The 14,997-nt window shown below is 47.6% G+C and overlaps 1 protein-coding gene across 1 annotated transcript; it reads left to right on the plus strand.

Moving 5' to 3' along the window:
- Positions 1-6: 6 nt before the first annotated feature.
- LOC119364496 (60S ribosomal protein L34) lies at positions 7-1,749 on the plus strand. The gene is made up of 4 exons (XM_037629974.1): positions 7-101; positions 220-299; positions 1,193-1,302; positions 1,374-1,749. The coding sequence occupies exons 1-4, from the start codon at positions 23-25 to the stop codon at positions 1,462-1,464; spliced, it is 360 nt and encodes a 119-aa protein (XP_037485871.1). The 5' UTR covers positions 7-22; the 3' UTR covers positions 1,465-1,749.
- The last annotated feature ends 13,248 nt before the right edge of the window (positions 1,750-14,997 follow it).

Below are 14,997 nucleotides of genomic sequence, written 5' to 3' on the forward strand. Positions count from 1 at the left end.
GAGCGACAGCGAGGTCGACACCATGGTGCAGCGCCTGACGTACCGGAAGCGGCACAGCTACGCCACCAAGTCCAACCAGACCAGGGTCGTCAAAACCCCAGGTGAGATCTGCGTTCTCCACGGGTTCTTTCTGGCAGATTCCCAGGCTGCGATTCGAGTCCTTGGGCAGTCCGTGCGGTGAACTCGCGTGCGATGATGCGTGCTGTGTGATTGGTGCAGGAGGGAGGCTTGTGTACCAGTACACCAAGAAAAGGGCGAGCGGGCCGAAATGTCCGGTCACCGGCAAGAAGATCCAGGGGGTAAGCGATTGCGTCTCACCCCTTCCCGAACCATTGGCGTGAGCGTGAATAGAGTTGCCTATTGTAGTTTCATCTTCGTTTGCAGCACTTTTGGCGATATATTAGTTGCCTAATTTTCATTTCTGATGGTTCGCTCATGGCGTGGCGATGGTAGTTTTATTTTGTTAACTGTGGTATCTATTTGATGTTGCATGTATACACATTGGTGATGTTGAACATCAATTCTGGTAGTGATCTATTTAGGCTTCATCGGCTACATGTTCTAAGTATGTCTTATTGCAGCGTTTGCTAGTGGACTTAAAGTAATTTTACTGAAATAATTATTAATAGGTTAGTTTGAACCCAAAACTGATTACATACAACAGTGGTGCCATTGCAACTATCTGTGCGTTGTAGGGTGAGTGTGAATGTTGAAAATTTTGCTGCGAAGATTGCTACTATTACAAATGAACGAACTTAATTGCAACATTGGGTATAGTTGCAATTTATGACCATCGCAGGCGAGCATAAACAATCTGGGTTGTAATGCCTAAAAACCGTAGAATCTGTGACTAATGCTAGTTGGTTAATTTTCATGTTAATGGGCCTTTGATATATTATGGTTTATTGCTGTCCATGATTTACTAGTGGACTAAGTGAGTTTAAATAAAACGAGTAAAAGAACAAGTGGACTTGCTGGTTGGGAGTTTAAATAAAACTACTGTTTTTGTGGATGAAATCTCCATTGTATGCTTATTTAGTCCCCTTTTATGTTTATGTAATTCACATGGAAATAGGATCCTTAGAAAATATTTGTTCAATCTATTTAACAGATGGTTAAGTTTGCTTCATGTTGTATAATATCAGTGGTTTGACATTGTAAGCTGTAACAATATTTGTTTTACTTGTTGTAGATACCTCATCTAAGGCCTACTGAGTACAAAAGATCCAGATTATCCAGGAACAGGAGAACAGTGAACCGTCCTTATGGTGGTGTTCTATCTGGTCAGGCTGTTAGGGAGAGGTTAGTGCATCATGTTGTAACTGCTTGGGTTATCGTTCTCTATCGTCTGTTATCTAACATGTTTGTTACAGGATCATCCGTGCTTTCCTTGTCGAAGAGCAAAAGATTGTGAAGAAGGTTTTGAAGATCCAGAAGACCAAGGAGAAGCAGCCATCAAAGTGAAATGGCCGAGGCCTTTTTTTGGAGGACAGATGGTGATGAGTGTTCAGTCAAGCCTGCGCAGTATGCTAAGCCCGTGGTTACTGAATTAAGCTAGAGATTTCCGTCCATTTTCTTGTTCCGAGGGTGGATCTGGGTCTCGTTACCCGTATGCTATTACTTTGTGTTTGACGGTTTGACCTGAGTACTTGGTTATATTACAGTTTTGGATACCCTTTGCAGTATTGTTCGTGGATTTCTACTGCAAGCTGCAGTATTTTCTGGCAATATTTGAAGATTCTTGATGCAGCGTTGTAGCTAATTTGCTATTCAAAACCTATAACCGAGTACATCTGCTTGCACAGCAACACACGATTGTTTGTTTGTGTGGCTGGTCCATCGAGTTACCCCTTTATTTGTCATGAAACAGAGCTGAGCTATGCAACTATTTAGGTGTCGGCGAAAGTCTCTTCCGGGTCCAGGGTGTGCTATTCCCGGCACGTTTTCTCCCTCGCGTGCTGTGATTGTACGATGGCAATAGCGATTGATTGAAACTGCTTAAGAGAAAGGTACCCATGCAACATGGTCCTTGCTATACCTGGCCCGAAAAAGCCCGACCTGGCCTTGGGCCTAGGTTTTGAACCCGAAGGTCAGGACGGGCTGGGCCTAGGCCCGCCACATTTGCAATTTACTGAAAAGGCTGTGGGTTTTTTGTTGATGGGCTGGGCTTGGGCCTAGTTTTTTTGCGTCGGGCTTTGTTAGGCCTGACCCGGGGCACGACACGGCCCGACAGATGGCTAGGTGTATAGTCCTAGTACATGTGACATCTGTATAGACTTTCAAGTGTCTCTTCTTTGGCCACTTGGAAGTGCACAAGTTAGAGCTGCAGCCGAACCTTCTATATTGCCCTGTACCGATGGCCTCGTAGTGACCGGTCAAAAAACTGTGACCCAGCCATACCTCTCATATTGGTCATATACACATGGGTTGACTGACACCCCTCATACCCAGTTCATATCCGGGGCTATTGTGGGGATGCCTAGACGTGTCCGCCATGTCGGATCCGGCCCATGTTGGTCCACCCCGACCCCACAAATATCCCACGCTATCCACATCCGGACGTAAACTAGCCACTTGCCACTCCATTTCACTTCGAGTCCACATCGCCCCGTCCTTCCCCATCTATTCTGCGGCGATCTCTGGCCTCCTCTGACATGGCGACCATCGGATATCATTCTAACAACTCCGAGTTCGTCGACTCGGACCTCCTCCCCACAGGAGCTGGTTGTCCGCCTGCCTCTCCGCCGCTCTCGGGAGGAATCAGCCCGAGCATCGCGGGCCGAGTTGCTACAGCGAGAATCAGCCCACGCCGGTAGCTCGAGGCGCGGGACTATGGCGGATCGCCACGCCCAACAGGGCGGCCCCGACTGGCGACGCAACCCCTCTGGTGGAGCCTCGTCCCCATGACATTGGCCTTCGAGTCGAAGGGCAATGCTAGTAGATAGCCCACTCATGGATGCCCCCAGGACCGATATGCCTGCCAAGTGAGGGAGAGGGTGCGACAAACAACGAAGGCAGAGTCGCACGCCGCGTCAGATAGAACCGAGGATGCCCTCAAGGCCCGCATCCTCGTAAAGCGGCAAGTCCGAATGGCGCGTGCCCTTGGAAAAAGGAGCAAACTCTAGTGGTTTGTGCCCTCGCCGGACTGCCCCAAAGAGGAGGAGGCCGGTGATGGATCAGACAACTCCGATAGTGAGTAGATCCGACTATGCGTCCTTGGTCACTACTTGTGCCACAAAGACGACAAGGGCAAGGGTAAGGGCAGGTGTGGGTGAACTTTCTCCATAGCTCTAGTATATATAACATGCCAATTTATGATAGTCGGTGGCATGTATGATGAACTAGCCATATGCTATGTGTGTGACCTAGAGGAAATACCTGTGTTTATTTTACATTGCATGACATTGTATGGATTTGAGGATTTGCTAATGAGGTACCCAGTCGTGGACGCGAACATTTTCAGGATGACCGGTCATTATCCGTGGACATGCTCGGCTGCGTCCGAGGACTTTTAGGGCCCCAAATTTGCTAGGTCCGGTTGTAGATGCTCTGACCTCGGGAAACAGGTCGAGATAGATGACATCACCTTTTTATCCTCTTCCTTACCGGGAAGGCGCACTTCTCTTCTTCTTCTGGCCTTCACCTCCTGCCCGGCCCGGAAATAGAACCCAGCCCCTTTCTGATCCGCTTCTTCCCCTGATCTTTCTTTCCCTCTTCCCATAAACATTGATTCTCTCTCCTAACCACTCTTAAATATGTGAAATACACAGAATCGATCCAAAACTACAAGCAAGGGAATCAACTCTTATTACCGTAAAGGAAAAGTAACCGATGTGGACATGTGTTGTGCATGGCCGTGTTCGAGAGACAAATGAGTGATACGCAGTGAAGAAAATGAAAAATTATCCGCAGTACAAAGCACCTCAAACATGATAAAATTACATCAAAGATTTCGAGACAACCGAATGACCACTACCGCCGCCAGAACAAGCCGATGACGTATTGCTGTCACCCTTGCTAACCGGAGCCGGCTTAACCTTGTCGATAATAGTTAGGAAGTCTTTGTGCATATGGCCCTAAGGACCAGCGCCCTGGAGTTGCAATCATCGCCGTTGAACCTTTGAATAGATCTGAAGCATCTGACACCAAATATTGCCACACGACAAGAAACCTAACCTCATCGTCCCAAGTAGACGTCAGGATTCTACGATGGAGCTCCGTCTACTACGTCTAGCCGGACGAACTCGAGGAGGATCAGAGCCTAGAAGACAACTCGAAGAAGAATTGTTGCCATCCGCTCGAGCGTCACACTTGCGAGGAGTAAAAACCCCTAACCCAAACTACCAAATGGTGCGGAGGCACCAAGTTTCCCCTCTCCGCCACCGGCCAACCGAGTGGCAGGTAGCTAGAGGGGAGGCGAATCCACGAGAGTATGGAGGGGAAAGTTTTCCCTAAAGGCCATGGGATAGGGGAGGAAACACTGAAGACTCGATAATTGGTTACACTGCTCATGCTCTCATATCGTACGGTTCCCAGACCATGCAAGCATGGACTAATATAGAGGCCACTTAACAGATAATATGTGTATTTATGGTTAGCATTGTTAAATTTTAGATGACCCAAGATTTTGCCGATAGTGCGACACGCACATCGACAGAGGCGAACTCGGAGCCGAGAACCTCCCTCTTGGAGCCGGGTGGGCTATAGCACGATCGAGGTTGTCATTTCCTCCTGCCCCTCAATCTTTTGGAGACGGGGATGGTGAGTCGTGCTACTTCTTGAGCTTGCGTTGTTATTTCCCTTGAAGAGGAATGGGTGATGCAATAAAGTAGAGATAAGTATTTCCCTCAGTTAAGAACCAAGGTATCAATCCAGTAGGAGGAACAAGCAAGTCTTCAATAGATGCACCTGCACAAACTAACAAACAATTGCACACAACGCGAAAAAGGGGTTGTCAATCCCTTCATGGTCACTTGCAAGAGTGATATCTATTAGAGATAGATATAAAAGATAAATAGAAGGCAAAATAAAGTAAAGGTAAATAAATTGCAGCAAGGTATTTTTGGGTTTTCGGTTTTATAGATCTGAAAATATACGATGGAAAATAGATCCGGGGGCCATAGGTTTCACTAGAGGCTTCTCTCTTGAAAGAAAACATACGGTGGGTGAACAAATTACTGTTGATCAATTGATAGAAAAGCGCATAGTTATGATGATATCTAGGGCAATGATCATGAATATAGGCATCACATCTGTGACAAGTAGACCGAAACGATACTGCATCTACTACTATTACTCCACACAACACTACAAAAAAAGACACATCCGTGACATTTTGGGCTGAACGAATTTTTTTCCTGTCATACTTATGACACTTCTGTGGCGATAATTGTGACAAAACCCGGTATCATCATAGATGTGGTGGGCTCCTACTTCTATGACAAAAAATCATGACAGAAAATGGGCTTTTCGTCCTGGGCGGGCCGGAGACGCAACTGTATGACATTCTTTGGGCCGTCCATGACGGAAAAAACCATGGTAGAAGCGAGGGTGAGGAAAATTTTGGGGAGTTCCCGGTTACGATGGGTGGTCGGGGACCGAGAAATGCGTGTTTCTCTCGTACACGCACGCACGTGTGTGCGAGGCGTTGGGCTCTAACTGAACCCGAGCGATTGCACTAGCTACGTTACTGAACCCGAGTGATTCCTTCGCTACTGCTGCTAACTGAAGCCGATCGATGCTGCCTCTGGATGAACAGTGAGTGTTGCTGGGGGGTGGGGGGTGGGGTTGGATGAACAGTGATAGTTGCTGGGGGGGTTTGGATGAATAGTTCCCGATGGGGGTGGATGAACAGGACGCCGTGGTTGCCTCTAGATGAACAGGACCCCGATCGATCGAGCCAGTTGGGGCTGGATGAACAAGACCCCGTGGAGGGCTGGATGAACAGGACAACCCATGGAGGGCTGGATGAACAGTAGATGATGGAGGGCTGGATGAACAGTAGCCCGTGGAGGGGTGGTTGAACAGGAGCCCGTGGAGAGGGCTGGTTGAACAGTAGCCGATGGAGTAGCGTGCGGTGGAGGCTGGATGAATAGGAGCCCGTGGATGAAAATTCGCAGGTGGAGGCTGGAGGAGGTCGATGGTGGATGAACAATAGCCCGTGGAGGCTGGAGGAGGTCGACGGTGGAGATGAACAGTATCCCGTGGAGTCCTGTTTTGCGGTACGCCACACCCCTCCCGATGAACAGGACCCCCTGTTTCGATCGTAGCGCTCCAACACAAGTTTGTTTCCTCTGTTTTGCGGTACGCCACACCCCTCCCGATCAACAGGACCCCGTTTCGACCATAGGAGGTCCAACACAAGTCCGTTTCCTCCATTTTGCGGTACGCCAGAACCCTCCCAATGAACATGATCTCGTTTCGAACGTGGCCGATCGAACACAAGGCCGTTTCCTCCGTTGTGCGGTTCGCCAGGCCTCATTTCCATCGGCTGTTCCGTCCAAGCCCTCCCGATGAACACAACGACGCATTCCGTTTCGACCCAGTTGGCTCCCCATGAACACGACGACGACGCAGTTTTTCTATTCCGACCCAGCCATGTACACGAGCCCTGGCCGTATGTATGCGCGAGTAGGCATTCGAGACCCCGCCCATATGTACGTATGTGGCTGTATTTTCTTTCTTGCACACTGGTCGTTGTACATACGTGTACATGCTACATGCACGCCTCTACTACGACACGTGCACGCCTCTACATCAACTAGTATGTACGTACACGTTCGCGACCAGAATGACAACGCTACGTATGCTTCGACCAGGTGGGTCCCGACTGTCAGGCACTTCCTTGCATGCGAAGATGTAGCTGGTGGGTTCCATCAGTCAGGAGGGCGAATCATTTTTTTTGCCCGGACGCACTTCCTTGCGTGCGAAGATGTAGCTGGTGGGTCCCAACAGTCAGGGGGAAACATTTTTTTGCAAAATACGGTGGCCCGTCCAGTGGGTCCCTGCTATCAGGTGGAGGAATAACTATTTTGCGCGTAATAAGGAGGCACTTCCTTGCGGCTGCCGTGGACCCAGCTGTGAGCCTCTCCATGTATAGTACTCTTCCGATGGAAGTCGGTCGTTCACCATATTGACCACGCCGCGCCAAAGCACCAATGTGGTGGACGACAGCGAGGCCTAGAAAGGGGACAATGCGGAGCCGGGGAAGACGCGGCAGTGGATGCCCACGCAGAGAGGAGGTACGAGGGTTTACTGGTTCGGCTGCGGTGTGAGGCTGCCGTCGCCGCAGAATAACAGGAGGTGTGGGTGAGTAGAGGGATGGCCTGGCCAGCGGTGGGAGTAGTAGGGGGTGGTGAGGCCTCCGCGGCATCACAGCCGGCTATGAGAGGCAGGAGCACGTGGCATGACCGCCGCTGGTTTGGGTGGCTGGAGCAAGAAGACCAGAGGTTGAAGAAGCACTACGGCCATTGGATGGATATCGTATGGTCACTGGAGCTAGAATCGTTCATATATTGACTAAGTTGACAAAGCCCTCCGTCCCCGTCAACTTAGTAGGCCCACAAGTCAGCCTCCCACTATGGTAGGTCCCAGTTGGCAGGGGATATTTGTTTTTTTGTGCGCAATAAGGAGGCACTTCCTTGCGTGCGAAGATATAGTTGGTGGGTCCGACCTGTCAGCGGAGGGAACATTTTTTTCATGAAATACAGAGGCCCGTTCGGCAGGTCCCAGATGTCAGGTGGAGGAATCATTATTTTGCGCGTAATAAGGAGGCATTTCCTTGTGTGCGGTCGTGGACCCAACTGTCAGCCTCTCCACGTACAGTCCACTTCCAATGGATGTCGTTCGTTGACCATGTTGACCACGCCGCGCCGAGAGCACCAGGACGGTGGACGACGGTGAGGCCTACGAAGGGAACGACACGGAGCCGGTGAAGACACGACAGTGGCTGCCCACGCGGTGGAGAGTACGAGGGTTGACTGGTTCGGCTGCCGTCGTCGGAAAATAACAGGAGGTGTGGGTGAGTAGAGGGATAGACAGGCCAGGGATGCGAGTATGATGGGGCCGTGGGGCCTTCCCGGCAGCACAGCTGGCCACGGGAGACGGGAGCAGGCGGTTCTGACGGCGCTGGTTTGGGCGGCTGGGGCAGGAAGATCAGAGACTGAAGAAGCACAATCGCCGTTAGATTGACATCTAACGGTCTGATGCTGGTAGAGTCGATTGTTGACTAACTTTGTTTTTTTGAGAAACCTTGTGTACGCATGAACTTAGTAGGCCCACAAGTCAGCCTCCAAATTTGTGGCAGACAACATAGAGCCCATTTGCTATTTTTTAATAATTTGTAGCCCATTTTCTATTTTTTAATAATTTACAGCTCATTTGCTAATTCTTAAGTAATTTATTACATCCCATTTTCTGCCGAGGACCACGGTCAAAAAGTTCAACCTTATTTTGCATATTTTTGTGGAGTCCAAACTATTGTAATCCCGAAATGATAAACATTTTTTAAGAACTTATTGATTTTCCCAAAAAAATCGTTTTGTTTTTGTAAGCAAATAAGACGTGGGACAATTGAGTTGGTTTAAGGGAAAACCAGTGGTAAACAAATCAGCGCTGGGAGGGAAAACAACAACAAAAATAAGGATGTAAATATGAAAAGGGAATTTTATGTATTTTCATTATAATGATACGTGTATATGAACTAGTAAAACTATAGGTAAAGATTAGAAAACGGATGCAGGACATGCGTTTCAAGAGGAAAATAGAACTGGGCTGTGTGTTTGATTCAGTAAAAAACTGCCTCCAGATGTTGTAAGACAAAATATAACTGACGCTGGCGGGTCAGAGGCCAGTAGATACCTGCTGGATCTTTGTGCCCCGTTGTCGTCATGGGCTGGGCCTGTTAAAAACAAAACCAAGCCTGGGCAGTCTAAAACCCAGTTGAAACTTACTTGACCTGAAAAAACAATATACGTGCTCAATAAATGAGAGAATTCTACAAGTACAGACTAATAACTGGGATGCAGCAGGGATATTGTTTTTTCATCATGATAATAAGTGCATGCACTTGTTTCGAAAAATTTGGAGAACTTGGAATTCGAACGGCAGGTGCTTATGCTACCCATCAAATAAAAATCAGGTGCCTGAAAATTCGTTTCAAAACAAATGATTCGGCTTTATATCCACGTCGACCCTCGACATGATGGTTGGAAGCAAATGCGAAGTTCATACCAAAAGATCGTTAACAACAATACCAACTTGCGGACGACAAGGTAGTACAAGTACCAATACCAAACTAAATTATAATCTATTTACTCCTGGCCCTAGTGTTCGTCTGGTAGAAAATCTTGCAGAGGACCAGCTCCCGCTCCTTCTCTTGCTCTAGGTCCCCGAGGTGGTACTGGTGCATCACCCAGTTGGTCCTCTGCTGGTCGAAGTTCTTGTTGGTGTGCAGCACCAGAACCTTTTTGCTGCCCCTGCGGGCCATTGACCATCACCGGCAAGGTATTGCCGGTCTTGTGCCACATCGCGTGCATGCCGCACTCCGACTATATCTTGCGACGCGTCCACGTGCCCCTTTTGAACGCCCTGGAATTGCGCTGGAAGAAATGCTTGCTTAGGCCACTCAGTGTGATACCTGCAGTATTGTTGAATACAGGTTTTAGTGTACGTAGTTGGCATTTTCATAACATCTTTGACATGTTGTAGTCACTTGTTTCACTTTTTATTAAATATCAAATTGTGATTGCTTCACCAGGTCTGCGTCTAAAAAGAAAAATAGAGCTATAAACAAAGGAATATGTTTGTGCAAGTAGACGGCCGATCGGTGTCTTACCTGGAAGTTTCTCAGGATCGGTGTAGCATATGCCGTGCTCGCTGTCGATGGTTGGTATGAACAAATCGATGAGAGGGTGAGATCTCGCGCTGCCAGCACTCACTTTGGCCTCAAGGTGCTCGATCAGCTCTTGATCCGTGGGATCAAACTTGACCCCAGCCGGCAACACCGGTCAATCCTTCTTCGACTTGAGTCGGTTAATTCCAGTTATATGGTACTCAATGTATGATCAATCGACTGTTTTAAGTGAATGATGAAAGATTTCGACAGATAAGTGGTACTCCAAATCTGAAGTCCAGAATACTCGAACACGCTGCCGGGATTCTTGTGTCACCTCACGCGCAGCGTGTTGTCATGTCAATTCAATGTGTGAACATGATGAATAATTTGACCGACGTATACTAGTACTGCTACTGTACTACTTACTAGTCATATTTAGTGTCACATTTTAACCATAGGTTTAACTAACAAGTACGCACTTGAAGCCTAATTGATATATATGGCTTCTGCACAGCATCTCCATCATCATTATCAGTACATCCTATGCAGGTGAGTTAGGATGCACTTGATCCCAGAAAGGTATCTATCCTTCAAACCAGAGGAGTGCTTCAAACTAACAACAGTACATAATATCCAACAAAAGAGGATCATGCTACAACAGCAGAATACATGTCTCAGTCTAGATATCAGTACAAATCAAGTTGTGCATGTTTGTTGTTGGCATGAACCACATCGCCGCATGTCGGGTTTGCAAAAGCCATCCATCACATGGAAGCTTGATGCCTTTCACACACTGAAGATTATCTGGCAACAAGCTGTGTTGATGAATCTCTGGATATGGTGATTCATGAAACCCATGGTATGATGTGTAAACACAGTCCCCCTGACGAATGGAAGTTGCATAGCACGGTAATCATCACCAGTGATATGATCGATGATTCGTTGGATGATCGGATAACTGAGCCCGAGGAACATGAAGTGGTTGCCGAGGCTGTAAACCCGCCTCCAGTTGAATACGCCTGCCCAATAGAGCTGGGACCTTTCTCGAACATGAAGCAACCATAGCCATCAATGCAACGAACGCCCCAGGCATTGTACTGCAGGTGGATTGATGTAATGGTTTGGGCAATTTGGTACATGCGAATGAGCATCAAATGACCGCCGTCAGCTGAACGGGTGATAAACCACCACCCATCGGCTGGTATGATTCCAGGTCTTGGAATCATGAAGGCCAGCGCATTTGCGTCTGCTGCAACAATTCAAATTAGAGACCAAAAGGACAAAAATAAACAATCATGTTTAGAGTATGTGTGGAATTAAGATTATTATAATAGCGACACATATCATAGACAGAGAATTGCAATGCCATGGTCATAATCATACCCCAAGTTAAAAAAATAAGCCAATGGCTTTCATATTCTAGCAATATGTCATGGTCCAAACATCATGTAACAATGAGAGGAAAACAGCTATGACAGAGCCTACTCATATTCTCCCATAGCACTTACTACTACTGTTCTCATATCAACTCTAAGCAATAACATGCGTTGTTATAAAAATCTTGGAAATTAGAGTAACATATAGCAATCATGATGTTATGCTCATAATATCTATTCTAACAATCATTAGATGCCAATTGTTCTCATATCAACTCTAACAATAACATGTGTGGTCATAAAAATCTAGGAAATGAGAGAAACATATAGCAATGATGTGGTTATAGACATACTATCTATTGTAAATTTGTAACAATGAGCATGCAGTCGTATTCATAAGGTAAAGATGAGATGAGATAGAACAATACACGGCGATAGATTCCACCAGTATAGGCATCCAATCTATGAGTCGACCGCGTAAATGATGCCATCGTGCACTATAGCATCAGACATAAATGTTGCCTCAATAGGATTGACGATGAGCCATAACCATGTATGGCGATCGGATTCCAGATAGACTAATCCCATGTTGAACAAGGCAATGAGCTTGTAATCCATGTAGTCTTCTGATGGTGTGGGCACTTCGCAGATTACAACTTTCAGCAAACAGAGGTCGAGCCAAAAGGTTGACGCGTCTCGTGCGTAGTAGGCAGGAGTGTCCGGCGGGCTGTGAGGCTCGATGGCGGCGGTATCCAGCGATGGAAGGGTGATCTCTCGGTGGGTGTAGATATCCATGAGACGCCACGGACTACCGGATTGGTGGATGAGGACGATCCAGTTGGCCTTCATGCCCGCCCAGTAGTGGCCGCGCATGAAGGACAGGTGAACGGATAGTGGTAGCATGTCGAGGGGCACCACGACAACCTCCATAGGATCGTCAAGTCGGTGTTTGGGACACATGCAAGGATCGGGCATCAGCAAGCAAGGTGTCTTGAAAAGAGCCGGCCGGTTGCAGACGAGTAGACGCTACAAAGACATCGAGCATGCGGCCAGACGGACGGTGCTGAGTAGGTACATACGATTACAGATCTTCTCCAAGAGAACATCGGGGAGGGAATCCCAATCGTGGCTCTGTGTGTCAGTCGGTTCTGCCATTGGGGTTTTTGGTGCCTACGAGCCAGCGGGAAGTGGATTCGGGCGGGCGAGCGAAGAAGCTTCTCCTCGTGTGGCCGAGCAGTGAGCGGGGGGATATGGTATGCGCGAGCTACCAAGGAAGATGGCGCGGGTGGGCGAGCAGTGAGCGGGGGGAAATGGTGTGCGGCCGACGATGGGGAAGAGAGGAGGAAGAAGAAGAGAGGAGGAAGAAGAGTGGAAGATGGGGAAGAAAGTGCATTAAATCTCAATTCTACTAGTACTACTACTAGGATATACCGTCCTTTAGAGTGTAAATAGTTACACCGATGACATGTGGGTCTACCACAAGAGGGCCCATATGTCAGTTAATGGAGGACAGAGGTGCGTAAGCGTATTTGCGGAAGCGTGCTCTACTGGCAAACATGAAGGCAATACTGGGTAAGGCTGATTTAGTAACACCAACACGCTGGTTCAGCTTATTAATTAAGTGTCCGATCTGCTGTAGCGTGTATTGTCACTTCACTGCAAAGACTAGTTGAATAGTTCTCTCTGACCGAGATGGGGAATAATGGATCGCGAAGACTTCCTTTCTACAGTATCCCTATGCCTCTACGCTCACTTCACTCATTTTGCTCCGTACGTAGTCACTTGTTGAAATGTCTAGAAAGACAAATACTCCGTATTTAGGAACAGAGGGAGGCTTTTACTCCGTATTTGGGAACAGAGGGAGTATCACCATATGGAGGGAGCAGAGGAAGCTTGAAATATGAACATGTCAATGGGAGGGAGTAAGCCCCATGCATGCATGCAACATGCAACACTCACACGTACACATGGACGCACGCAACACTCACGCACCCATGCGGCACACAACACACGACGCAACACATATGCTCATGCTCAAGTGCTCAACCTACTCGCTACGTCCATGAAATATTGTACATTTAGAGATTTACACATTGACCAGGCATAATTAACGCCCAAAAGTAGCAGACTTATGTGTGCATGCGACCATTGAGAGAAGAAGATTAAATGAAGGTTGTTGCATGCTGTAATTAAGAATATACATGTAGCCTATACCTAGAGCACAAGTTGGTGCATTAGTCAATCAATATCGATTTAGATTAAAGGCTAAATGCATTGGAAGTGTAGATGTACTACACTCTTTGTTTTTTAGCCGATGTACACTCTTTGTTGGAAGACCGAGGGAGTACACGTGCATGCACTCACATACACAGCCAGGGTGGTTCGCGCGCAAGGGTTGGACTCCTGTCGCGCCTGCGTAAAGTTTTGTTTAATTGATTTCTTTGATCTGCCAACTGACAGGTGGGACCCAAAAACCAGGTGACAATTTAACCAGTCAACAAAGTGCCACGTCGACTATGTGGCCGACCAGTAGGGTGCAATACGGTGCTCTACGATGAGCTAGTGATCGTATAATCACCGCAAAACTATATATAGTGACCGTAAAGAGCGTATTATTACATACGTTGACTGCCAGTGTATTTTTTTTGTTTTAAGTTAAGCCATATTAACCGGAAATGACGCGGTATGGACTAGTACTAGTAATACTTTGATGTGTCCCGTCAACTCGCCGAACGAGGAAAAGCTTGCTTACTACGCCTCTCCCTCGCCCACGCGCGTGATGGTTCGCAGGACGAGGAAAGGGTTTTGACTATAGCGCCCTGTCTCTCTCCCTCTCCCTCGCCCTCGCCCTCGCGGTGGACGTGCAACAGTTCAATCGGTGTCAAATTGCCAGAAGCATATTGTACTATAGTATCATCATTGTTGGACCTTCCAAAGAGGCGAAGAGCCAAGTGCAAGGTTCACACGAGTACGAACTGTTGAACCTCCTGAAGAGGCAAAGAGCCAAGCGCAAGGTTTTATAGGAGTTGTCGTCCTAGTAGGAGTGTACTAGTACAACTATAGCGAACGATGCTACTGTATGATAACGCCACGTCATGTATATCCAAAGCTGTGCCACCTTTTTTTTCTCAAAAAGCATGTTGGAGCCCATGCAACAACCACACAAGTTGCACGTACACACAACACATTTACTAGTAATAAATTCTAAAGGAAAAATGCCAGTATGCCACACAAGTTCATCTCCAATTCATGTGATAAATTTGTGCACAACTAGTCTACACATATTCACAGCGCTACCGTTCACAATTTACCGTACTCCACTTACACATTATAGATGGGCTACATGTCCTCCTCCAGGTTCCAGTCCCAGGTGTTCTTCATGGATGGCACGATCCATATCAGTGGGCAATGGGAATCATTGTCGCAACTTTCTAGTCCGGTTCCACACGATGGAGAATCATCCAAGCTGAAGTGGTATAAATCATGGATAGCGTGTCCCAGCATGTCGTTCATCCAGCGGTGTGCACTGAAGACACAACCATGCTTCATGAACGGCATGCCTTCTATGTCGTGCATGGAAGGTGGCATCCGCTTCACAATGGGGTAGCTGTCCCCAATAAAAAGCGAGTACTCTCCAAGAGTGTTCCTCGGCACCCACGTAGCATCACGGGGGTTGAACTCAGCGCCGTTCATCTGGTACACGCGACATCTCAGATCTGGACACATGGTGACGTACATAGTCAAGGTCCATGCATAATAATGTTGTGCTCAAATATGATGGCCAGT

The sequence above is a fragment of the Triticum dicoccoides genome, chromosome 2B, assembly GCF_002162155.2.
Source record: "Triticum dicoccoides isolate Atlit2015 ecotype Zavitan chromosome 2B, WEW_v2.0, whole genome shotgun sequence".
Classification (NCBI taxonomy): Eukaryota; Viridiplantae; Streptophyta; class Magnoliopsida; order Poales; family Poaceae; genus Triticum; species Triticum dicoccoides.

What these genes read in the sequence shown, in the direction of transcription:
- LOC119364496 (XM_037629974.1), top strand. Translation starts at nt 23, where the DNA reads ATGGTGCAGCGCCTGACGTACCGGAAGCGGCACAGCTACGCCACCAAG. An exon ending in CAGGGTCGTCAAAACCCCAG is followed by an intron (nt 102 to 219) that starts GTGAGATCTGCG and finishes TGATTGGTGCAG; the next exon opens with GAGGGAGGCTTGTGTACCAG. An exon ending in GGTCAGGCTGTTAGGGAGAG is followed by an intron (nt 1,303 to 1,373) that starts GTTAGTGCATCA and finishes TGTTTGTTACAG; the next exon opens with GATCATCCGTGCTTTCCTTG.